Source organism: Atractosteus spatula, chromosome 8, assembly GCF_055471065.1.
Source record: "Atractosteus spatula isolate fAtrSpa1 chromosome 8, fAtrSpa1.hap1, whole genome shotgun sequence".
NCBI classification, from domain to species: domain Eukaryota; kingdom Metazoa; phylum Chordata; class Actinopteri; order Semionotiformes; family Lepisosteidae; genus Atractosteus; species Atractosteus spatula.
Window position 1 is genome coordinate 30,099,996 of NC_142713.1, and position 26,554 is coordinate 30,126,549.

Genomic DNA, 26,554 nt, shown 5'->3' on the forward strand with positions numbered 1-26,554 from the left:
TTATTATATAATAAAATAAACCTTTATGCTGGATAGTTATTATTGAAAATGTACTATGTTAGCCTTCAATAAATAAACAAAAATGGAAAAATTAGATTATTCATGGATTTATAATAAAATAATAAAACTATCTCTAAAGCTATAAAATAGCTGCTACTTTTTTAGATCAGATCATCTCATTTGTAAAACTGGAAGAAAATGTATTATTTCATAACCACCTTATAGCAATGGTAATCTGCTGCTGAATTGAGATAATCTCTGTGAATTTGCTGCTGCAATATACAGTATAACAGGTATGTAGCCGATAAATATAACAGTAAATTATATTCAACCTGAGTACCACTTTTTATTACAAAACCACTACCATCCTTGGTGCTATATATGGAACAGCACCTACTAAGCAACCAAAAGGCAGCTAGAGCTGCAGATGAAAATAGAGGCTTGACATTTCACTTAATGCATCTCAGCATCTATGACAGACTATGTAAGAGCATGAAAAAGCTACCCAAGCCTTTTTTGGGCTTGATTTTTGCTGTTCCTGTAATACAAAATGCCAAGAATATACATAAATGAAAGACCTCAACAGAGGGAAGGAAACTAACAACGATAATGATACATCAGTATAATAGAAGGGGGAAAAATAATATTGGAATATTGATAACAGTTCTTTTAAACATGAAATAGGAGATAGAAATATCATAAGAATGCTGTTTCTTTTTTCAAGCTGTAGGTCTTGTAGTTAAATGGTACAGTATATATAAAGAATTACTATTATAATCTATTGTTTAGGTTATTACAATGGATATATATTTTTGTTATGTTAATGTCTGTCTTCTCAGATTAAGTGAATCCAGACAAACTATAATATTATCTTCCAAACCACCAGGTAAACATTAACAATATATAATAAAATAACTTTCATAGACGTGTCTAAAACTTTGAACTACTTCAGATATGACTGTTAACTTACCAAGCAAAACCAATGAAAAGAAGTAGAAACTCAAGATGTCCATAAACAAAACCAACGTGAAGTGCACAAAGATCAAGACTCTAATAACCAAGTGTTATGAAATTTAATGGCCACATTGGACAGAGGGGATGAAGAACAGGCTGCAGTCTTTTGCATTCTTTACCCATTACATTCAGAACCTTCCATGACTTAGGTTTTTACATTAAACACTACAGCTGTCACTCCTACACAATTGAACATTTATATTCAGGCTACAGTGTGCTGTCAAAATATATTGCCTTTCATGCATTTTAAATTAGATATCCCACTGTGCATTACTGTGGCTTTGTTTTTCAAATCTGTGTGTTCAAAACATTTTATAATAAATTCACCTTTAACATGTTTAAAAAAAAAATCAAATACAGTAATCTAACATCAGCTATACACTATCTGTCTTTCTTTAAAGCACCTGATTGTTTTCAGTTATGGTAGTTTTCACCTGGTTTTAAAACAGAAAAAAACACAAAGGATGGGTTCAGGATATGTATGGCAGGCCTAAACTGCCACTGTACATTCAAGCAAATCCAGTTAACCCAGATTTATCAGTGGGGACCAGTTTTTCTGCGATTAATCCTATCCTGGCATCCTTGGGGGGGGGGGGGGGGATCACATGCTCTCAAGGCCTCTGAAACCAAGATGGGCTCCTGACTGATGAGCTGCTGTGTTTACTTCGCCATGTACAGTATACTATAACTACATTATAAGTGTTGGCCACAATATTAGGAACCTCCATCAACGGGCAGGTTTTAACAGTGACAGGCAATGTTTGTTTGGCTTGTAGAGGATGAGACGAACTTTAATCACATTTGCTAGTCAGAAAAATCCCCAGATAATGCAGTTCAACCCCACATACCATCAACCTCAGCTGAAGGCAAGGCAAACAGAGCAGTTAAATCTGACTTGGCTTAAAATATTTCTTTACCTCATACAAGTGTCAAATATAAAATTAAGGCCTAACATATGAAATACAAGCACGCTTCAAAATAAAATGTAATTCTGATTTGGACTTTCATTATTGAGCAATATGCCTGTTATACTGTTTCTAACCCATTTGCAAAGATATTATGGTAAAATGAGAATTTTGCTTGTTCTGCATGACACTGTAGTGCCCTCCAAGATATAATAGAAAACAAAGATACAGCAGTTTGGCAACAGTCAAATCTAGAAACAGAAAGAAAGTAAATCCAAGAAATAATTACATATTAAGGGCAACTTCTGGTTGACACAACTTTCCAACCCCATTCTATGAATGTCTGATATGAAGGAACAGCTGATCATGTCGCTAAGGTCAAATGAAATGCATTTGAAAGAAGTTCACATTGAATATAATAAAACCTAAGACTGAGTGTAACATGCAGTATTCAAAGAGTCTTGTAGAACTGTAGCAATACAGTTTACTAAGTAAAAATATTTTGAATAAACATAATCCAGCACTCTAAAAATCTATTAATTTCATTATTTTGGGAAGGTATTCAAATATGCAGTATGATGCAATATGTATTGGATGCTTGTATTATCTATACATTATGATTTGAATAAACTTCTCCAGCAATTTCGTAAAATACCTCTTTTCTTTCATAGTTGATTTAACACACAGAAATAAAAAACGATCTGCTATGTTCTTTTTATCAGTAACATTTTTAAAATCAGTACTTCAGCTATCTACATTTTAATAAGTCAGACGTTTACTCAGAAATAAATGAAACAAAATGTCTGTTAATTGATATTTATTGAATAGCCATTAACTGAATTATCTGAAATCTAATTTTCTTAAATGACCATTTCAACCAAGTAAAGACCAAAAAAAGGAGTATGCAAATTCAGTGTCTTGAAGACATTGCGTTTTTGACGCAGTGCCAAAAATCAGTTTGTTCATCAATAATTCATTTTAGCAATCCAACAAATCACCCAGGAAAAAGAGTAGTGTAACCATGCAAAAAACAAAACAGTAAAACAAATATGGATCCAAATAGTGTTGAAAAAAACTGACACCTGTTTATTTTCCTCAAGAATTGTTTAATAGTTATTTAAGAACATTACATCACTAACATTGTTATTTTTGAGAAAACTGACAGACAGTGGAAAGTTTACTTTGAGCACGGGGAATTAATTAATTACTTTGACATATGATCAATACAATAATAAACCTAGGAGAAACAATTGATTTGACCTAATTTTCCTTTTTTTACTTCGGCAAAGTCTCCACATTATTTTCTCTGTAGAGTATAATGGATTATTAATTTTATAAATAGTACCATATTATCAAAGGGGTAATGGGTAAGGTGCTGGAACAGGAAGCTTTCAAAATGATGCTATTTAAACCTGCAGGAGCTGCTCTCAAAAAAAACTATTAGTCATCAAACATTTTGGAACACAGAAGTCTGTTCTTTTCATAATGAAAATTCTGATTTCTTTTATAATGTCCTTCATGATTTTTGATGGTGTTTTTGTGTAACAACAGTGTTTCCTTTTCTATTTTAAAGAAGTTGCAACACCTGTAACATCCATCTCCTTTGCAAACACCTGTACCAGTTTGAAGCGTGATCTTATTATGGTTAAGTCTGACCTGATTAATGCACAAGTGGGAGGAAATAAGGATGCTCACAGACACTGGTGTTAGTGGATAAAGCAGGTGTCACTCTTTTTCCTGGTCTACTAATTGCATACTGATATACTGATATATATGTCATACTGTCCCGTGGTAACACATGTCATCTTTTAGATGTTCAATAGAGTTCCTGTCTAGGTCATTTAAACAAAGAAAATACTTCCTTGAGACAGGGGATTAATTAGAGTGTTAAAGTATACACAATGTTATTCTCATATCTTAAAATATTTTCTTCTCATTTTAGCCACAACACTACCCTACAGACCAAGCCCGGACAATGCTTTCAGTAGGTCAGTAAACCTGTTACCATGTACCCTGCATTGATTGGTCAATGTTTGAATTTGCCTTTCAAGGTAAGAGCCATTGAAATCTTGTTAACATGTAATGTAATTCATACTATAATGGAAGGATAAATTAAAAAATGAAAGATTTTTTATGTAAGATATTTGTTGTCAAATTTATGACTTTTGAAGTGCTGGAAACCCGAATGGGAAAAGTTTTCTACAGGAAATAGGTTTGAAAACACTTTAATTTTCTTATTTTAAAACAAGGTGCAGAACCTTTGCTAAGTACTGTAGGTCCCATTGCATTTGATGTCATTATGCTTCATATACTGTAACTGTAAAGTAATGGAATTATGCCTCACTTCTATATTGCTGAGAATGTAAAGAAAAACATATGTAATGATTCCCAGTGCCTGCAAACTATAATTGGTGAACACAGATATGATACAAACTTCAAAAGCCAGATTTCTAAATTTTAAAAATTGTAATAGGTAAAAATAAGTCTTCATCTGGGAGATCAAAGTAGATACACAGTACTAATACTAATAGTGCAAAGTATTCAGGCCATTGCACAATTTTCTCATTTTGTTGCTTGAAAGCTTGCAGCCATGACACTTTGAAGTAGCAATTAACAATTGTTGCACACACAACACACTTTCAAAGCAAAAAAACAAAAAGAACGAAGTAATTAATATGAAAGAAACATACAGGTATGTAAGTCATGACCGCATAAGCAACCAAAACCTTTGCTGTGGGTATCCTAAATTAGTTTGTGTTCACTAAATAACCTTAAAGAGCTGCACAATATGTTAAGTGGCTTCTGTGAGCAACAATAGTGGTTCACATGATTTCAGAATAAATGCATCTATCCCTGTAAGGTCCCTCAGTCAGGTAGTGGATTTCTAGCAAAGAATTAACCATGAAGACCAAGGAATTTTCAGATTAACTCAAGGTTCAAGTTATATAAACGCACATATCGGGAGAAGGGTATAAAACACTTTATAAAACTTTAATATCTCTTTAAGCATGGTGAAGTTGGTCAATTAGACAGGGTAGGTTCCCATAAGGCAAATGTTGACTTTGAAAGAGTTGCAGAGTTCAGTGGCTGAGATGGAAGGAAATGTTCATGTATCAACATTCTGATCACTCCACAAAAGGAATCTACAGCAAAACACCCAATTGATATTGATAACATCTGCCAATGGTTTTGTAGTCAAATTGAACATTTGTGGTCTAAATGGAGAGCATTACAACTGACACAAACCCAACAAAGTGCATCTCTCAGTCAAGACCATCCCTACTGTCAAGCATGGTGGTGACAGCATTATAGTTCTGCTTTCTCATCAGCAGAGACTCATCATCAAGACTGATGGGAACATACTGTAGATGGAGTTAAATGCTGGCAAATCTTAGAGAAAAACCTGCTCTAAAACTGAGAAAAAATCACTCTTTAGGATAATGATAAAAAGACAAGACCTACACTGTAGTGGCTTATAAATATGAAAGAGAATGTAGTTGAGTGGCCCAGACAAATTCTGGTTTGAATCCTATTGAGACTCCGTGGAAAAAAATAAAAACAGTTGTCCTTGAGTGATTCCAAAGCAACTTGAGAGAGCCTTTACACATCTACCAAGAAGAATGGGAATAAATTGCTCTACCAAATATTGTGCAAAGTTGGCAGATACTTACAGTATCTGAAAAGACTTGCAGCTATAATTGCTGCCATTTTGTGCTCCCTTGTCTCACTTAAAGACCATCACAAATTCTTTTGTTTTATTGACATTTAGTTCCATGTTATTTAGGCTCCACCATCCAACTAATTCAGCTACTTCATTCCTGAATATTCCTGTTAATACTTCATTCATTGTTTGTGATGAGCCATACAGTATGAGATGAGTATCCTTAGAGAACTTGAACATTTTGACTGAATCTGAACGTGAAATACAGTGATTTGTGTACTTATAAATATAGGATAAACATTATAATATTTATATTACATTAAAACTTACATGTTTAAAAATGTGTATGATGTTTTATAATTTACGCAAAATTAAAAACCCATAGAAAGGGTGTGAATACCTTTGCAAGGCACTATATGTATAAATGAGGAGACATATGAGGAACACAAGAATGATTATAAATAAGAAAGGGCCATTCAGCCCATCTAGTTAATTTGTTTTCAGCAGATTTATCCAAGGATCCCATCCTATAACACTATTGGATAACCTTGTAACAACAATACCGAAAAAGCTCATGAAGAACTCTGTAGTTATTTGTTAGGACTTTCAGAAAGGTTCAGCAGAATTGTATCTGCACGTGTGATGATGAGTTCAAAACTCTTCCCAACATAGACAGTCTGATAGGCCAGACTTCAAAGTGCATTGGACTTACAGGCAACCTTCTGTTTTATATTTATGATCCACTCCCAGTGTAGGACTGGTTTAACCCTTGGTGACCGGAAACACCTTAACTTCAACAAAATAACGAGACACACTGCTGATTAAAATTCTGCTTGGTCATCAGAGGTTTAACCAATGCAGTTTTACATTTTAGCCTGACAGTGATCTAAAGCACTTAGGCTACTATACAACAAAGCTTTTGAAGTGTAAAAAGATGAAAGAGCTGATCTCAATCACCTGATTTGAGTAAATTATAATGTTCTGAATGGAAATGACTGCCAGAAAACTCACGAATTAGAATGTATGGAATGTACCCCTGATCCTGTATGTTCTATTTCTTTGTGTATATTGTACTATAACAGGACAGCAGGACCTGGAGTGTCAAGATAAGATAAGATCACTTTATTGGCCATATACAATTTCTTGTATTAGGAATTTGTCTATTCGCATACGCCAACTTCCTCTCCGTGAGAGACACAGACAGGGAGAGAAGCTTGGGGTTAGAGCGCAGGGTCAGCCATTTATATCGCACCCCTGGAGCAGTTGGGGTTAAGGGCCTTGCTCAGGGGCTCAACAGAGTAGGATTACTCCTACCACACCACAGTTCTGGGGAGAATTGGGAAATGCTACAGACAGCCTGGTCTAAGGCTGAGAGAGAAGAGGGCTGTTTTAGCATGGTGTCAGCTCAGGTTAGAGCGAGACACCAGACACCCGGCGGTGAGACGTCTGTTTAGTGTCTCCTCATGTTTAAGTGAGACGTTCGTTTGGAGTTTCAGAGGGAATTTCAGTCTTGGGTGAGGTGAGTTAATAAGTAGTGAAAAGCTCGTAGCAGCCTCAGCCATTTCCATATCGGCTCAATGGGAAAAAGAAGAGGGAATAAGAAAATGTGCAGAGCAAGACCAGCCAAATGGAAATGACAACTGGATGAGCTGCTGGCCAGGGTTACATATATGGCAGGTACTGTAGTTAGTTTCATTTCCTGTTCCAGTAAGAGGTAAGAAGAAACCAGTATGGCATTAAGATCTACCAGCCTTGCTGTGCTGCTGTATATCGGCTGTATGAATATATGCCATGTGTATGTATCTCATCACCTTCATTAAAACCCACACTTACAAACTGTATTTTTGGTGGGATGAAACCACGCCCCCGAAGTGAATGGAGCTTTACTTGAACAGAAAATGATACAAAACAGACTTGACGCTACAAGGCCATACTATGCGTGTGAAATAAAAATGGTGTAATCAAATTAAACAGAACATACAAATAACTTTACTACTTCCTCTGGCTAAGTACCTGCTATATGTACTTGAAATGTGCAAGACAAATTGTGAAAGACATTGCAAGTCACAAAAATCTGAGTGTTATTTACAGCAAATGTGGGGATAATAATAATTGCTTACACTTATATAGCTGTTTTCTGGACACTCCACTCAAAGCACTTTACAGGTAATGGGGACTCCCCTCCACCACCACCAATGTGCAGCATGTATATAATGTAGATTATTTAATTTTTTGTTTATTTTGTTTAAATCTTGATATACTGTTACATTCTTATAGTTATCTTTAAATTGAATAATAAAGTTATTTTGATCATCATTAAAATGCATATTTTTTATTTTCTGTAGATAAAGTGCAGTAGATAAAAAATCAGTATAATGAATATGATATTTTTCTGGGCTCTTGTTCTTTCTTCTGCTTTAGTATTTTCCCACAGGTTTAAAATTACATTTGAGAAGTTTCTTCAGAAGCCAGTAATAATAAAATCATTAAAACTGTATTTAGTGACTGCAGTAATTTTCAAAAATATGACAGGTAAAATAAATCAAAGCAGTTATTAAATTAGTTTAAATTAAACTGGTGAAATAAATTAGTAAAAAAAAACAGCACACACTTTCAGTCACAGGCTATTTTGTGGGTTGAAAAACTGAAGGTCAACCTTCACAAGCAGATAATGTCCAGAAATAGACTGAAAATGTCTACCATTTAAAGTAAACTACATTACATACTCAGGTTTATTTCTCATCTTGAAGTGTCTTATCCTATTTGAAAACAAGGTCCTTGCATCAAGAGAGAAGTATACTTACCTCTAATGGTATGTGTTCTTATGCATGTGTGCCTGCTGTGGGCTGAGCAGTTTTTCAGATATAGGAATGTCAGATAGATCACATTATTGAATACATGCATTTATGCTTCATAACAAAGTCACTTAATAAAAAACAAAATCTGACAAATAAAAATACAATAAAATCAAAATTTTTTTTTATTTGCCTGGTTCCCATTTCAACGGAGTAGAACCATGTCATATTGAAAGATGAAACACAGTACGTGCATGTCTTACATGTAATCAAAACAGAGCACCATGTGGGAGAAAATTCCAAATTAAGTAGGAGAAATATACACCCTTTCAATTTTTAGCAGATCTCTTTTGATGACACCTGAATTTGTATTTGTAATTTTAATTTTTACAATACCGAATCACAGCGGAAATATTATCCTGTAATGTAAACATTTGGAACTAATATCAAAGTTGGTTAAGTATTTTTTAATTGTTCTTTTGCACAGGTTATCAACATCTAATTATTTCACAAACACAGTACAAGTGAAATCCAATATTCTTTAATTGATAGTTACAAAGCAATACTTATGAAACATTAGAGATAATGACCAGCCCTTTCCCAGATTATATCTCTGATACTTTAAAGCACAATAATAAAGTACTGAACTTAAGAGGTTTCTCAGACATGTAAAATTGTTGGTCTCTGATACATTTATGTGAGATTCTTTTTAAAGTTCATTGTTATCATTTTTGTTAGTATTAAGGTAATACACAGCATTTAACAGGAAACATTTAGTATTCCTGGTAGACATGACTGTGTTGTAGTGTTGAGAGGCTGTAGATTCACACCTGGAAAGGCATGGGCCCAAATTACAGTATGAGCAGCTCCCTGCTGTTGTGCAATCGATCAATGTCCTTCATGAGAAAGCTTCCATTATAAAAGAGCCCGCTGTATAAATGAAAGCATCTGCTAAATAAAATAAGAATAATTTCTGTTACAACCTCTGTTGACATTGTTTCCCTTGGTTCATTTCCTTGATTCAAATATGATGATATTTCTTAGCTGCTGGCAGCATAACAGGGGAATTTGCCAGTAGCAGGGTTTTCATGAGCAAAAGGAAATGGCTGTGCACAATTTGCACTGAGAACTCCCTTTTAAAAATCAGAGATAGATATGATGTTGTTATGAAATGTCAGTGTTTATTTTCCTTACTAGTGTGTATAAGCTGGGCTTTCCTTTGCCATATTCAAACCTTTCAGACCTGGGACACATTTACTGTAGAACCCCCTGATACATTCCTGAAATGTGCCATAGAACAGGAGAGGTTAGTGCAGATAGTATGAGGACCAGAAAGACTTGAGATGGCTTAGTACGTAACAAGGAAATTCAGATATGTTTATTTCAGTCTTTTGTGAGAATGCATCAGAAAAAAAGTCTGAATCGCCCTCAAACTACAGTCATTTGAGACAATAGCAAATGGTTTCTCTAAACATAGTATAAATCTCGGGGGTTCTGGAAACAGTCAAGTACAGGGGTTTCACCTGAGGTCTATACTGTATTTGTATGAACTGTTGTGCTGTTTTTACGCTATTCCACTGAGCCTAGTGCACCGTGATCCTTTAATATCTACAGGTACTCAAACCCCTCCGATTACAAAAGTCCAAAATCAGCCAAAAGTCATCTGCTATGAGATACTTGTGCACTTTTGAGAGAAGGAATACTATAATAATAATACACTTTATTTTATATAGCACCTTTAAAGGTGGCTTCTCAAAGCGCTTTACAGGATGACAACAACAATAAATAAAAAGAATACACAAGATAAAACACAATTAAATATACAGAGGAGACTGTGGATGGTGGTACTAAGAAAGGCAGAGGGGTGAAGAATGGAACCAGTGAAGTAAAGGCTCTTCTAAAGAAGAGGGTTTTGAGTCTGGATTTGAAGGAGTTTAGAGAAGGTGACTCTCTGATATCCTTGGGCAGAGAGTTCCAGAGCTTGGGGGCATAGCAGGAGAAGGCCCTGTCACCCAGACAAAGTAGACGGGTTAGGAGATGAGAATTAGAAGAGCGAAGGTTGCGAGGTGGGGAGTAGGGCAATAATAGTTCAGACAGGTACTGAGGTGCCAAGCCATACAGAGCCTTATAGGTGAGCATGAGGATTTTAAAGTCCACATGGAATTTGACAAGAAGCCAGTGCAGTACTAAAAAGAATGATAAAAAATAAGGTTCTCAAGTATTTGAAAAACCACAAAGACTTTTGTCTTGGCATTATTCACACACACAAAGTAATATGTCAGTAAATTAGTATTTGTACGTTAGTACAGTATCTGTCTTAAATTCTTCATCTTTTTGGAGCTGATCACTTATAAAAAGGATTCTAAAATTCCTGGACTTCAAAAATTGGAAAAAAAAACAACCAATGAAGAAAATCTCTCCTCTAGTGTTAATGGAGAAGGATAAAACATATTTTAAAATGTTGTTTTTTACTGCAAAACCTAGAAAAGAAGGTTTTCTGGTCCAGGCAGACTGGACTGAAAGCACAATTACTCAATAGACCCAACTCGTTAAACTACCGCAATGAATAATGAAAAAAAATCTCCCATCCCGCTACATAAAAAGAAAAAGACCATTCTCTAGATCCAGAATATCTTATATCCTGTAGTCTATTTTACTGCCCAGCAAAGTTCGTCATTGTGACGACACGAAACAGGCTGGGGTTGATGCAGCATTAACCTGCGAGTTAAGCAAGGGACCTACAGTAATCATCTCAGTGAGAACTGAGTCAGGGACAGGCGAGAATACGACAGGAATAAACAAGCATGCATAAGCTTCAGAGTTGCTTCATGGTTTCTTTACGTAGTCTGAACAATTACGTTGCAGGATAGGCTCGTATACACTTAAACTGCCCCCCAAAGGATTCGGATTTATTTTACTAAGAAAAACGACGATTCAAGTAAAGTGCGACCAAGAAATTGTTTCAACCGAGCAAAGGGAAGCTACAGAATTATGAATGATATCAAGCTTGCAGTGCTGGGAAGTGAGGGAGTTGGAAAGTCAGGTTGTTTATTATTATTATTATTATTATTATTATTATTATTATTATTATTATTTTTATTATTGTTATTGTTGTTGTTGTTGTTGTTGTTGTGCACTTTTAATATCTACATAAGTGATGAGACTTTTCGTTACAAACTATGTGAGGAGCGAGTGTTCATGTGAAATTAAAAAAATACTGTTCTTGTTTGAACGCAGCCCTGATTGTGCGATTCTTAACAAAGCGATTTATTGGCGAGTATGCGTCTTCTTCGGGTAAGTAGTATTTTTATTATTTAAACGACTTGCTTTCTAGATTAAGTTTGAAAATTTCGACAGTTTTCCTAATCATATTTAAAGACAAGACTTAGAATAAGAAAGACACATATTCTAGTACTACTTCCTAAAAATTAGGAACGTACCAAACTGACCGTGCATATGCTCATATAAGCACTTGCTCTTGGTTAACTCAAATGCTATTTTTAGATTTTTAGATATTTTTCGTAAATTGCATAACATGGTAATTCCGTAAAGTAGCACAACCGTCCTTGTTCTCATACACTATGTGTATTTGTAATGAAGACCTACTTACCTTCAACTTCTTACTCTTTAGTTTTTTATGGTAAACTGTTTGAATCTGATCCTTTGCATTGATTCCTTAAAGAGAAATGTAATATGCTATAGGTAGTTAATTCATACGTTTTTGCGGTGTTTCAATCTATGATTTTATAAAACGTGAATACCAAATACAAGTGGTTACTTTTAAACTGATTTTTGTATTGACTCAATAGCTACAGTTCCTTGCAATAAGGGGTGTTTCTTACCAGACGGAGGATGATCTTCCGCATTATCCTCCTGTATTTCTTTTTTCCAGAGACCGTATACAGAAAACGAGTGTCTTGTGATGGAAGACAGATGAATCTTGAAATATACGACCCATGTTCTCGAGTATGTAGAAAAATGCTTTTAAAATAAGTTTTGTTTGAAATTGTGAATTGTGAACATTTACATAATATACTGTCGCAAAGCTGAAGAATAGATCAGGATTGATTACCGGTTGTTTGAAACGAAGGTATTAAACATGTATTGCATTGTTTCTGTGCAATTTTAAACTGTGGCTGATGTATTTCATATTAGACATAATTTCAAGGCCACATACGTGTGACGTTGGTAAAATGAGTCTGTTTCAGGGTATCCCTAATGCAGTGAGCAATTTTGGTGTTAACTAACCCTGGTGTCTTTGATAATAATAGAACATACTGTACGCCTCAAGATGTATTTTATTCTGAAAATCGCAGTAGTATGTAGTGGAGCACTGTGGGGTATACCCCAGCTGTTAATGTTGTTCAGCAGATTTTCTATTGCTCTACTGCAGGTATAACAGAATCTGCGAAATTCAAATAACAATTTAATAAACACTATTAGCCATATCAGAAGAATTTAAACTGAGTCAGAACTGACACCCTTACATATGTATACAGTACATTGCAAATTCCTATTATTACAATGACAATTTAAAATTATTTTACATTCTACACTGCAGCATCATATAAATACATTTGAAATCACAGTCAAATAATCTGCAAGATGTAAAATAAATTGCTTACCGCAAGCAAAGCACATACTTGCAGGGATCAGGCACTTGCAGGGATCAGCATTAATCAGAAAGAGCTATCATATGCGGCTAAGGTGCTTTCAAAGCCCTCAAGTGCTCTTTCTTAATGGTTACTGTAAAAAAGGCGCGCTGTCTTTGGTTTACACGTCAAAAGAACAAATGTTCTCAATTGAAGAGTAAAGACTGAGATATCCTTAAATCACACTTGGTGGCACATGGTTACAGTTCTTCTGATGGTTGCTTTTTATCATTGTCAGAATTTGCTTCATTTGCCTTCTGTTCTCTTTTTTGGCATATACTCCCCCAGTAAATGAGGCAACAACCTCTTGCAATCCCTAAACAAGCTACCTAGTTGAGTCTGAAAAGACAGAGCACTGCTCCATCATGAGTCCACCGTATCATACCACCTGCCTGCATTAACGCCACATTTCAGTTTAAAGAGGCTGGCCTTACCTAAATGTAAAGTGTCCAGATCCCAAGAAAAAAGGTGGAATGTAATACCTTCCATAACTTCAGGACTGACTTCAAAGATGAGTAGTGACCTGGGCATCGAGGCACCTCCACCAAGGATGAGAACTGATGCATCATCAAAAGCATGATTAGGAAGGACATGTGAGGGAAACACAACATACCTCTTCTTGACATCATAAAGATTCCCAAAAAATCTTTTTTGACTAGACGTTAGAATTTTACTAGATTCCAAAGCAGCTCACAGACATTCATAAATGCACCAGGGTGGGTAGCCCACTGCTATAATCATCATATCACTGAATACCTAGCCACTCAATGGCAGCTGTCTCTTATGTATGTTTAGTGTGTTATAGGAGGAGGTGGCACCTTGGAAACTTGTTAACATCTGTCCAGCAGATAATTTGTAACCAATGGCAAAATGCAGTGGTATATATAGTTGTATTATATACTATGTGCTGTTACGACTTGGTTTTGAGCGACTCTCATCCCACCGTTGCCAGTGGCAGCCTGAAGGTTTGCAGGAATTCTCAGCCTTCCTCCAAACCCATGCGGACGAGATCGGTCCACATTTCTATTAGACTGCCTGCCTTCTGATTAGGCAGCCAGTCTTATTCCCAGTCATTCCATAAGATTGGCTATTTAAGACAGCTCTCTCTGGTGCGTCAGGAGTGGTAAAATACCAGTACATCAGAAAAGACATTGAGCTTTCCTGAGCGGAAGCACCCACTCCATCTACCCGCTTAGGAAACTCTTTTATACAATCTTTGTTCCGGCACTGATCCAGTGGAGACTCTCCTTCTCCCAGGCAAGCTATTGCCAGCCCTCCTAGATCATTATTTGCTGGTCTCTGCCATTTTCCAGTGGGTCCCACTGTCTGTCTCCTTAAGGTGCCTCCATTCCAGCATCTCTTCTGACAGCAGATAGGCAGTTTTCTCTCCAACTGAACTTCCTGCTTTTTTTCTGCAGACAGCCCTCACCCAGCTTTCTCATCTATCTATCCTCCCTCCAACATTCAGCCTGCCTGCTTCATGTTTCTCCATTCAACACTCACAGCCTCACTTCCACCGAGTCTCTCCGGAAACTCCAGAAGATCCCCTGGGCCCCGTGCTTGGGTTTCAGCCTTTCATCTCGTAACAGTCCTTAGTTTAGGGTTTTTTTTTCTTAGATCTTAATCTTATGGAGAATCGATTACCTAAGCAATTGATCATTCTCAAATGTATTCACTTTTGGATGAAATTCATAGAAAGAGAATTCAAATGGACTGGGAGCAGTTTGCATAGCAGTGTTGCCCCTAACGACCAGCAAGTTTGCACGGGGACTCAGCATGTGGGGAACCCCTGCGCAGACTCGCTCGGGGTGCATCTCCCAGTCTCCATTTATTTATTAATCAGGCGCACCCCAATCCTCCAGTTGAGCTCCTTGAGCACATTGAGATAACACTCAGTATCAATTCCTAGAACATCGCTGCTAAAGCACTGACTAGGCAAGGAATTTGTTTCCCCTTGAGCTGCACTTGTTCTCCTCTGTCACAAGTCTATCTCAGAAATCCCTCCAAGTCCCACGAGCACCTGCACTTGGAGCTTGTCTGGCTACTCGTCAAGAGAACTGGATCACAATGGCTTTTTCTTCAGCTTCAGATTGGATACAACTATGGAAATTAAAATTAGTGATTTAGTAAATTAGTGATATTTCTCTTTTTTTATTGTTTACACTTGGCTAGTGATACAGGGGATCAGGAATAAATCACTTTAAGTAATTTACATGTAAATATAGTCATCAACCCTGCAAAATTGAACTTATGTAGAACTTTAAATGATGGGAATGGATGAAAATGTAATGAGTTTCAAAATATGATAAATGGACATTTATCTCTGCAGCCATGTGAAGGACAATCCTCCCTTAATGACCAAGTGCATTGGGCAGATGGGTTTGTGGTTGTTTATGACATCAGCGATAGATCCTCCTTTACAACTGCAAAAGCCATTATTCATCTGATAAGAGAGCTACAGCTGGGAGTGGCCAAAAGGTAAATATGTATGACCTCTTTTTTAGATAATAATAGAGTGATTTGCTTTCATTATAGACTAAAAAGGGTTATGTTAGCGTGAAGGAAATTTTATGCCGGGCTTAAAGGCTGAAATGTAAAAAAAATGAAAAATATTATTTCAATTTTGTCAAATAGTCCACTTGACATTTTTATGTATAGATTAGCAATGTCTATCTTAAAATTCACTGTTGCACATTCACCATCAGCAACCATACTGTTGTCGATACATTTCTGTGTTTCAGCAGGCTTTTAGCGATCTATTCATCGCTATTTTTCAATTAAATTTTTTTTTTAACCAATGTTTGGATCATTGATGTCATTGCCAAAGAATGACACAGCACCTTATCCAAGCAAGCACACTCAAGGAAGAAAGCAGCAGCTTAAGCAGAAATGATGGACTATTATGGCATATTATGAAATGCAACACCCCTGACAAATGTAATTAAATGACATTGCTTTCAGATATCGGTATGTCATATACACTTACGTTTTGAGTATTCAGAACATCAATTCAAATTCATTGGCTAAAATTAATCCCGTTAATGTTGGTGATTGCATTCTTGCCTTGCAGGGACACAGATTCTGTGGTTTTCCTGGTTGGAAACAAGCAGGACCTCTGCCATATGAGAGAAGTTGACAGAGAGGAAGGGCAGAAGCTGGCAACAGAAAATAAGTGCCAGTTTTATGAATTGTCAGCAGCAGAGTACTTCCAGGAGGTGGCAGTTATGTTCTCAAAGGTCATTCGGAACACCAGTGTAAACAGCAAAGTTAAGGACAGGAGGAGGCCGAGCGGCTCAAAGTCAATGGCCAAGCTCATCAACAATGTCTTTGGCAAAAGAAGAAAGTCAGTGTAGAGCTGCATTTTGTGTAATCTATTATATCCACACTACGGACCAGAGAATAACCTGATGGATGTTTTTTTTTAACTTGTTGTCATTTTACATTATTTGATGAAGTATGTGAATCATCTTTGTTTCATATTTAAACAAAATATTACTGCATTTACGTTAACATAACAACAAAGTCAAATCTTAACAGGTATATCATAATCTTTGTACAGTGACTGGTGAAGTAATGGAAACTAATCTTTTAACTCAAAAGACACCAAAGTGTTTTCATTAGACAAAATAAACTTGATGTTTATCAATTTGCACTTAGTGATATGGGAATTTATACTGCAGTGTTTAAAAGATGTATAATAGTCTCAGACAACCTAGAGGCACACTGGCCATGTCAGATTCAGGAATCAATGAAGAAAAAATGTATTCAGCAATTTACAGAAAAAAAACAAAATCAAATAGTTTAGTTGTGGTCTGTTCTAGTTGGTGTTTGATGACAGGTGATACCTTGCCCGACTCAATGTTATGTCAGTGTTGAAATGACCAACATGTAGCAGATATGTCTTGAACAACTAAAAACTAAGGCACTTAAAACTTGAGAAATATGAGAAAATAGGCAATTTGCATTGTTTCCTAAATGATTGTTTAAAAGATTTGTATAATCTTTGAGCTATTTAATACTTTTATTGTACTGTAGTTTATTGAATAAAGCTTCCCCTTTTTCTTACATGCTGTGGTTTATAAAGTGAATACATTGCTCTGTATAAAGTAGCTGGCTGTAAAACTGAGTAAAAATGACTTTAAAAAAAATGTTATAATGGTTTTAATTATAATGGCATGGGCATTAGCGATCTACAGTTATTTAAACAGCATTTCAGATCAGAAAGTTTTTTTATAGGACTTGGCAGTTCTCTGTGTCCTATCAATACTAAACATACAATGACCTTCTACATAATAAATTTAGTGAATTCAACTAGTTTGGTGGAGGAGATCGCTAAAAATCCACTTTATGTAGTTCAGTCTCATTTTGTTTGAGGATTCCTGTTGTTCTTGACAATAACCAACTGGTCTGCCATAAAACATCATAAAACAACCAGCCTGACACTAGAGGCCTCCAAAAGCCTCTTTCAGTTGTACATGGCTTCACTGGTGTCAGTTAAATATTATAATATTGGTTAGGGGTAGATTGCATTTTCTCACGGGTGATAATTAGCTATGCGTTTGTCTATAATTAGTGCTTTCACACTTAATGATGGTTCAGTTGTAGATAGCAGTCTGAGGAGTTTAGCAGTAATAGAGAACAGGGGGTTTATTTTAAAGAGTCTTGTATGTACAGTATAAGACCTGCATAAACTCTGCAATTAAGCTTCCTGCACCTTAAAATGACCATCCTTGTGGGATTTTATATGTGCTTAGATCCCTGGAATCATCTTACTAAAGGATGGGGTCTGTCACACATCCTAACACAAGTTCTGATCTAGATCTAGTCTAGATCAGGGATGGCAATGTTATGGCATACAGGACAAATCCAGCCCACAGGCTTGAGTGATCCCATGGAAATAAAAATATTCATTTTATTTTTGTGCAAACTATAAAGTTCAATGCCTTACCATTAATTGGAGGACTAATATGAAAGCTTGTTGGTGTGTTTCATTTGCCCATTCTGACCCAAATACACAAATGAACGGCATGAAGATGAAGACAGCACGATGATGACTTGAGCTTTTTGAATTATCTATCCCTCCACAGGCTTAAGAGCAGCAGCAGCAGGGCTATAGGGATATCATTAGGGTTCTCAGATCCTCCTCCAATTCAAATATTATTGAATAGGGTTACAGTATTTCTATAATCCTTTACTCTATTCTCTCCTTCATCAGTAGAACAGTTGAGTAAGCTTCTATGTCTGCTTTTTTGCCCTCTGTATGAGAATGATTATACATTCATACAATAATTTCTCAAATAATCTTTTCTATATTAATAATATTTATATTAATAAATAATTATTGGCTGCTGTCCCCACCTCATGCAGTCATGATGACCATGCCCTCTCCTCTCACGGGCTCCATTGCTCCTCATTTATCGCCATTGATGCTGTGTGAATGTGTGAATGAGTTTGTAGCTATAATGAAACCTATGTACAGTATGCCTCATCAATGAGTCTCTGAAATCTCACTTAAAATCTGTGACTATCACACCTCTGTTAAAAAAAAAAACTGTCCTGGACCCCCAGATATGTAATAACTATTGTTCTATTTCCAGTTTGCCTTTTCTTGCAGGAATTCTGCAAGAACAACCAGAACAGGAAGCTGCAGCTCAATTGTAATCTTATATCTAATGAGCTTTTTGCACCTTAAATTGAAACAGCCTCTTGTTGAGGTCGTAAGTGATTTTGCTGATGACTTCTGATTCTGAGTTACTTAGTATTTTACTCCTTCGTGCACCTTTTTGATATATTTACAATGCTATTCAGACCCTTTCAAAGTCTTCAAATCCTGCTCGATTACAAATAATACACATTTTTTTCCCATCAGTACTTTTATTACAAACAATGCTCAAACAGAATTTTAAAAAAAATTGTTCTATCACAGCAGATATCTTAAAGACAAAATCTGAAATATTTATACACTTTCATATTTTTTGTGCTCTTTTCCTAACCTATGCATTTTTATCACTTTCTCTCAAACTTCCTTAGAATGCTCTTTAGTCTTCATTTTCAAACCTTTCCTTCAGATTCACTGCCTGACCAATGATCCTTAAACAGAATCTGTTTTTTATCTAGTAAATGTCACTTCAATGGTACACAGGCAGAGGCGATGGTAAGGCAATTATTTCTGTCACCAGCTACCAGAGCACAGGAGACTGAATACGTATGCAAGCAGCATATTTTAGTTTTTGACTTTCTTTAACTGTCTTTAACATATCTGCTGACAAAACTCATTTTTCTTTAAAAAGTTTCTGTTTGAGCACGTGGGTTTGCAATAAAAATACTGATTGAAAAAAGACATTTATCATTTGTAATCCAGCAAAACGTGAAAACTTTTAAAGGTTCTGTTAAAGGGTCTAAATACTTTTTCAAGGCTTTATATATATACTGTATATACACAATACTGTATGTATATACAATACTGTATCACAGTGTCATATGGGATCGCATGGAACATTATCTAGGGATCACTGGTACTTCCCTTGTTTTAATTCTTATTTTGCCAGTAGCCAATTCATAAATCTTGGCTATGTTACATCTGATTCTGCCCCACTCATTCCCACTCAGTATGCACCACAGGGTTCTGTCCTTGGATTTTTTTAGTGTTTTTTAATGCTGCCTCTTGGTAAGATTATATCATGGTTTTACATGACAATATTATGCTGATTACACTCAAAGTTACTTGCACACCAAATCAGATATTATTACTGTAGTTCTACTGTACAGGTGCCTACCTAATATAAAAATATGGACCCAACAGAACCGTCTTAAGGTGTGATAAGACTGAGGTTGTGCTCACAGACTCCCAGCTGCTTTGCAAAGGTGGTGACTTCAGAGTTTCATACTACTAAGATGTATTCTTCCTAAAGGAAATTAGAAATTTGCCATTACTTTTTAAGCACATGAAAATTACAACAGCATCTTTATTCCACATGTGTAAAGTTTCTTGGATAAGACCCTTGTTCTATCTGATGCAGAAAATGTTATAGTTTAATCATCTCTAGAATGCTGTTATGCTTTACTTACAGGGGTATTTTCTAAGGCACTAAATAGACTTCAGTATGTTCTGAATTTTAAATCTCATTACTCTGCATCAGTACATAAATTTTGTTCTCTTTCAATTACACTGGCTCCCAATGAAACATAGAGTTCACTTTGAGTTTTGTCCTGATCACATATCAGGCACTGGATGTTCTCCAGGTGAAGATGGCTCTACAGAGAGAATGTCTGTAATACCAGTTTACTTTTTCAATGCAGAAGTAACCTCTTCTTGCTCTTTTGCTGATCGTACACTGCTCCATGCACTACATTCATTGTAGTCCCACCAATCTTCTAAAATTCTAGACTACCATTTAGTATCTTTTGACTAATTTCATAAGACCTTCAGCTTGATTAATATTTACTGGTGTAACACAAAGACAGAAGATCTTTTCACTGCACCTATCCAAAACTGACGTAACGTAACCACAGCATAATTCATTGAGCGGAAAAACTCATAGAAGTTATTAACTTAAGTTTGAGAGAAATAACAACAAGAAGTAAATCTCACTTAGCTGTTCCTAATCACAATCATTAGAGAACTTAGTAATGGATATCTAACACAAAGATCTCCTTTCGTACAGTATTTGTCTCCTGCATCCCTCATCCACCCCATTACCTTGCTGCTACCTCTTGGTTCTCCAACTCCTCTCTCCAAATGGGGCTCAATCTTCCTTGCTCTACAGCCAGAGGGCTATCCCTTAACCAAGCAGGTTAAAACAAAACTATCCTACCTAAAAAAGACTGAAACATTCATAAAGCATCTGATTCTTGGATGTTTTTGTCCCGTGTGGACTGTCTATTGTCACGTTAACTCTTGATTTACAGTTCAATTCTCACCAAGGATAAGAAACAAAAACCATTTCAGTCTTATGATAGTCAGAAATGTTTATGTGGACATTGATTTATGATGTTAACAGACTTCATTTTGAATTAAGAGTTCAATAAAAGTCTAAAGGAAAAAAAATAGAAGCTGGATGTGTGGGATGTGGGATGTGAAGACAAAGTCTAACATGCTTCATGAGATTCATAACTACAACATCTATCATATGCTCTTGTTAGATGACATCTGGGTTGGGTTTACAGCTGTGCTTTCAGCTTTCTCACCCTTTCAAAAAGACAGCACAATGACTTAACCTATATTAATCTCTCCCTCTGGTTTCAGGAGGGAAGTAATTGCCCAGTGACACTATAGATAAAGAGAATAAACATTCTTCACTCAAGGCATAATATTGAATAATAAGGTCTTACAGTCGAAAGGCAGAAAATATATGTCAACCTCATATCAGAATCTAAACTTTTTTGTTAGATCTACCCTAATGTGTATTACATGTATAACTGATCTTTTTCAACTTTATGATTAAACCTTTTTAGCTCTCTGTATCTGTCTCTTAATGTATGGTATTCATTAATGTTAAAGTAATCTTAATATTTAACATTTATTTTGCTACTGCTGTACTTGTATCTTATGTTATATGTAAAGCAAAAATATCAAATACAAAAAAGAATTTACAACTGTGGTCTTAAATTTGATACGTCTACCTTCCTGAAGTCATTGATTTATTCTATAACTTTAGAAAATGTCCATGTTGATTTTTACTAGTTTTTTTTTTACTTCTGTGTTTTTTAAGTCTTTAGTTTTGAGACGTTTGCAAGATATTGGATGTTCTGTTTCATCCAAAATATTTTTTGTAATTTTGTAATGTCATGAAGTTAAACAGTATATGAAGTTTGAACTTTTATGTGTAAAACGATATTTGATTGCTCTCCTTAACAGTAGGACTAAAATGTTCTTTGCCTGGAATGTGCTCATAAAATCCTTTGGTGCTCTATCTCCCATGGAAAGTTTTGTGAAAGCACTCTTCTCTTCTAAACTGTTTAAAGGTTATTCTTTATAGGGGTTTGGGAGTGATAAGCTCCAACAGCATCTTGCATGAGACTCAAAAACCTCACATTTTCAAAAAGAGAAAGCTTAATTTCTGAATAAGGTTCAAAGTAAAATGGTAGCTTATAATGTACAGTATATGAAATATAAGCACAGCTTCACCTTCACAGTACAGATAAAATAAGCCCAAGCTTCATCCAATGCAATTTGAGGCTGTATTTAGCTTTCATTTGACAGAACAGTGACTAACCACACCAGAGCTATCATAATAATACAACTCTTACTCATGAGAGGCAATCTAGTTGAAAGCAGTGATGCAGGTGCAGAGAGCGAAGGGGCCTGTTTTAATTGAGCATCAGGTAAGCTTGGCTGTGATCGTCTGTCTCCTGTCTTTGATATCTGGATTTGGAAGGGCATCTTTAGACAAAAATGGAAGTCAGGAGTTCTCAGATGTTACAGCAGATAACAAAAGCACCTGGCTGTGGGATGTGGGCCTTGTCAGTGGGTGCAGCACTAACAAGGAAACTTGTAAACACGCCCTGCATCTGTCTTAACACGTATTCGTTTGCTTTTTTTTATTTTGGAATAATTGGAGAAGCATTGCTTTTTTCAAACACTTACAATACTTAAGAAAGTGGCTGCACGTCTACTAAAGGGGGTGCTCTCAGATAATATACTGTATATATTCAGTACATCCTTTATTAGGGAGCCCGAATGGCTTTCCTAATAAAAAGGACGATCATACTGGGGTGTCATCACACCTACAGTAGTGTCCGCATTAGAAGAGGAGACAGTTATCGGATAAGTTTTGCAAAGATATTAGTGAATTCTCTGTACTTTGCAATTTAAAAACAGTCCAAATATTGTTTCACGTGGGTTTGATACAGAAATAGAAGAAGAAATTGGTGATAAAAAAAGAATCTTATACATTTTATGTTAATTGTCGTATATGGACACTGGCTCTTTGGCTCATGTAATTTCTTTACAAGGAGGCAATGTTCAGGCTTTCCAATTTTGCCATTTTATATCCATCTCCAGCTGCTGCTTCTTAGGTCTACTGGGAAGTATTTAAGCTTTTCTATGGAAGTGTCTAGGTCAAGGAAAGAACCTGGGTTTACCAAGGAAAAACTATATTTCTCAGGAAGGTTTTGTATTTAAGCTTAGGTAAAAATAGGTTAAAATGACAAAACATGTTTAAGAGATGTGGGACCATACTAATCATTTTTAAGAAGTGTTTGCAAGTTTCAAGTGCTTGAAACATCTGGATGCACTTCAAAACAAAGGTGGTATCCAAGATACTCAGTATGTCGTCAAAACATCAAGCACCACTTTCCAAGGGAAAAGCTCATAAGCTCCGAAGCCTTAGAAAGCGTGAGTAATATCTATTTTTAGAACTTCACAGAAGGCGTTGTTGAAAAGCAACAAAGCTCTTTATTGTGTTCCTACATGCATCTACAGAAAATGCTTGATGTTTGGTCCACATGTACTGTAATGCGATAAAATTAGAAATCAATATATATTATAGCAAATACATACAGTATACTATATATTTGTTTTTGCCACTTGTATACCACTTTTTAGTATATTCAATATGTGTATTTATTCTTGTAATGTCTATAGTTCTTCCTGTAAGAAAAAGTACTCATGTTCAACCATTGTTTTATAACAGAAAATACACTTACATTTAAATCTAGATTTTTTGTCAGTTTTCTATATATATATGTGTCAAATATATGTATTAGCACACATACATACTGTAAACATAAATCTGCTTGAAAAACTATTACTATTACAAACAGTTTTTGTTAGCCTGTCAGAGTACAAATTCCTATTCTATATAAAAGATTACAAAAAATTATAACTTTAACAATGCCTGTAAATTGTAGATGCTGTGCAGGTGTTCACGGCTAATTTCATCTTAATGAAAGTACCCTTATGAAGAGCAGGCTAGATATGACTGCTCTGAAACATGTAACAGTACAGTACAGTATGTCCACCGTAGGAGATAAGCACTGACATATGCTGACAATCACAAAGAGGAATCAAGGCCAAATCTGCATTTCGGAGAGCAACCTAAGAAATATTTTTAAACAGCAAAAGTGGCAGAAGGGCATCTTTCAGCATAATCAGTGAAAAAGAAAGTTCTTCCTGTGGGTATATTTTACTACATGATTCAAAGGAATTCAAACAGAAATTGCCACTTTCAGTACTCGCCCCACCAGACTCCTATACTGTAGATAAAGGATGCAGAAGAGCATGACTAAGAACTTGATTTGTCACATTTTAAAAGTCATAAAGCATATTGGGACACCAAATTAAAACACCACAGTCTGCACAAAAATACATTCACTTTATATTATATTTACTGTAAATCAATTCCTGAAATGCATTGTAATGAGTTGTAGAGAGCTACTGTATAATGCTGTCTTATAGAGTATTGATCACTGTTTTATACTGTAAACCAAAAAAAAATATTTAAAAATGACCAGATACTTGTAATTTATGTAAAAATATATCTTATTTATTCAACATGCATGTTTTTACAGATTCCATATAAAGAATGGTGAACAGTAATTCCAATTATTGTAAAACTCGGAACAGGAAGATCTCTTAGTTTAGCTCCAAGAAGAAAAAAAGATCATTGTTATGTTCACTATCAATAAGGAGTATAATAAGAATCTCTGTTATTTTAATAGTTGTTTGAATGCATAGCAGAGGAAGCCAGTGGTTTAAAAAAACTTTCAGGATAACACAAAAAAATAGTGAATTGTGTGACTTTGAAGGAAATAGTCTAAATATAACTTCATTTTCAAGGTATTGTTTAGATATTTTATGGTTACTTCCCAAGCTCCAATAAAGGGGCCCTGTATTTCCCATTTAAGCAAAATATAACCCCATTCCAATCTATTTTAGGCTGGGATGGAATTTGATTTGCAAATCCAACAATTAGGAGTGCTGTCAGAGCATTGTAAATTAACAAAAAAGTTCAAATACAATTGTATTCCTGCTGATATGCTGATCATTCAGTCTGAGTGAACCATACTCAGTTCTCAGTCATCAAAGCAGTCATAAAAAATTGTTCACTGAAGGTGGCGTGTACCTATCAAGCCAGTGGTGAGGGAAGCTGTCCTTTCTTTTACATCTGAAGATGTACTGTGTATGCTGTATGTCTCCATCAACTTATCCTGAAATGGTAGTACATGCGTCATCAAGCACTGCTGATCTTTGCCAGGAAGTCCATAGTCCTGTCCCTAACATCTCTTCAAGGCTTCTGGCAACTTTGCTTAAATATCTCTCTTATTTGGGAAGTTTGCAGAGTTTAATATATCATGTACTGTAAATACATACATTACAATTGGAGTTTTGGGCAAAATCCAAATGCTTCATGCCACTTCACAGGATGACTGTTGCTAGGGTAATAGTTTTGACATCAGACAAAGTAATGAAACATTTTATGGATTAACTGAAGGTGTTTACAGAAAGTTTTAAAACATTTACAATCTATTCTACTGGCTGTGAAAGTGGTTTATGGAAACACATACTCAATTTTATAACATCCTAGTTTACCTGCATATTTGTCAGGTTACAATAAGGACCTATGTTGTAGATTGGATAATAATAAAGAGTTATAATTCTTAGTTCAAATAATATTTTTCTATTATAATCTTTTAATGTATTTGGCCCATTGTCCAATCTATTTTGGGCATGTCATGTATTTCCACTGTTCCTAGTCATATGCAGTTCAAGCAGCTACCACCAGACTGTGTGGGCATGCACAGGACATCTCAAAGGAGAATGGATATATTCGATTTTCTAGTGCCCTTATAACCCTTCTTGTTCAAGGCTAAACTCAAGAAATACAGTAGTGCATTATACAAATTGTACATTTTTAACTTAACATCCAACATCCCTGATTTTAAATTCTACAGTTTTAATCTTATCATTACTTCTCCCACTAATATCTATAGTTTGTTTTTGCTACCTGCATGTGACACTCTGCACTTGTCTACACTACATTTCACCTGCCAAGTATTTATGTGCTGTCTTCAATCTCATATAAGTCAGCTTGAAATTCATTTGCAGCTTCTACAACATTTGCTAAACACTCTGTTTTGGTATTTTTTATTATTATTATTATTATTATTATTATTATTATTATTATTATTATTATTATTATTATTATTATAACCACTACTACAAACTTGAGTAATTACAAACCATACTAGCTTCTACTGGGATTCACTGAAATAATGTAGGAAGAGCTGTGGTTCTCAATCAATGACCTCACCCTAATTTGAGCATACGTCGTATGCTCTGTTATAAATGTCTAACAATTATGTTAAACAAGATCTACCTCTTGTAAATTCTTCCTTTAATATAATATTGTTATGCTGATGATCCCATAGTTTACTATTTTGTTTTCCAGTGTTTTTATGGTTGGGTATACCTATTTTCTAGTGAATGGGTATCACCCCTACTTTCAGTGACTGTTGGAAGAGTCTTGTTAATGGTTTATGAATAACACTCCATGCTTAATCAAGAAATATGTCTGCAAAGGATAC

At 35.5% G+C, this 26,554-nt stretch overlaps 1 protein-coding gene across 1 annotated transcript; it reads left to right on the forward strand.

Annotated features, from left to right (window-relative positions):
- Nucleotides 1–11,086: 11,086 nt before the first annotated feature.
- rergla (RERG/RAS-like a) lies at nt 11,087–17,091 on the forward strand. Its single transcript, XM_088923238.1, has 5 exons — nt 11,087–11,418; nt 11,613–11,669; nt 12,268–12,341; nt 15,357–15,505; nt 16,098–17,091. The coding sequence occupies exons 1-5, from the start codon at nt 11,367–11,369 to the stop codon at nt 16,378–16,380; spliced, it is 615 nt and encodes a 204-aa protein (XP_088779364.1). The 5' UTR covers nt 11,087–11,366; the 3' UTR covers nt 16,381–17,091.
- The last annotated feature ends 9,463 nt before the right edge of the window (nt 17,092–26,554 follow it).

Coding starts and splice junctions, on each gene's coding strand:
- rergla (XM_088923238.1), top strand. CDS start 11,367: ATGAATGATATCAAGCTTGCAGTGCTGGGAAGTGAGGGAGTTGGAAAG. Junction 11,670..12,267: donor CGAGTATGCGTCTTCTTCGG/GTAAGTAGTATT, acceptor TCTTTTTTCCAG/AGACCGTATACAGAAAACGA. Junction 15,506..16,097: donor CAGCTGGGAGTGGCCAAAAG/GTAAATATGTAT, acceptor CTTGCCTTGCAG/GGACACAGATTCTGTGGTTT.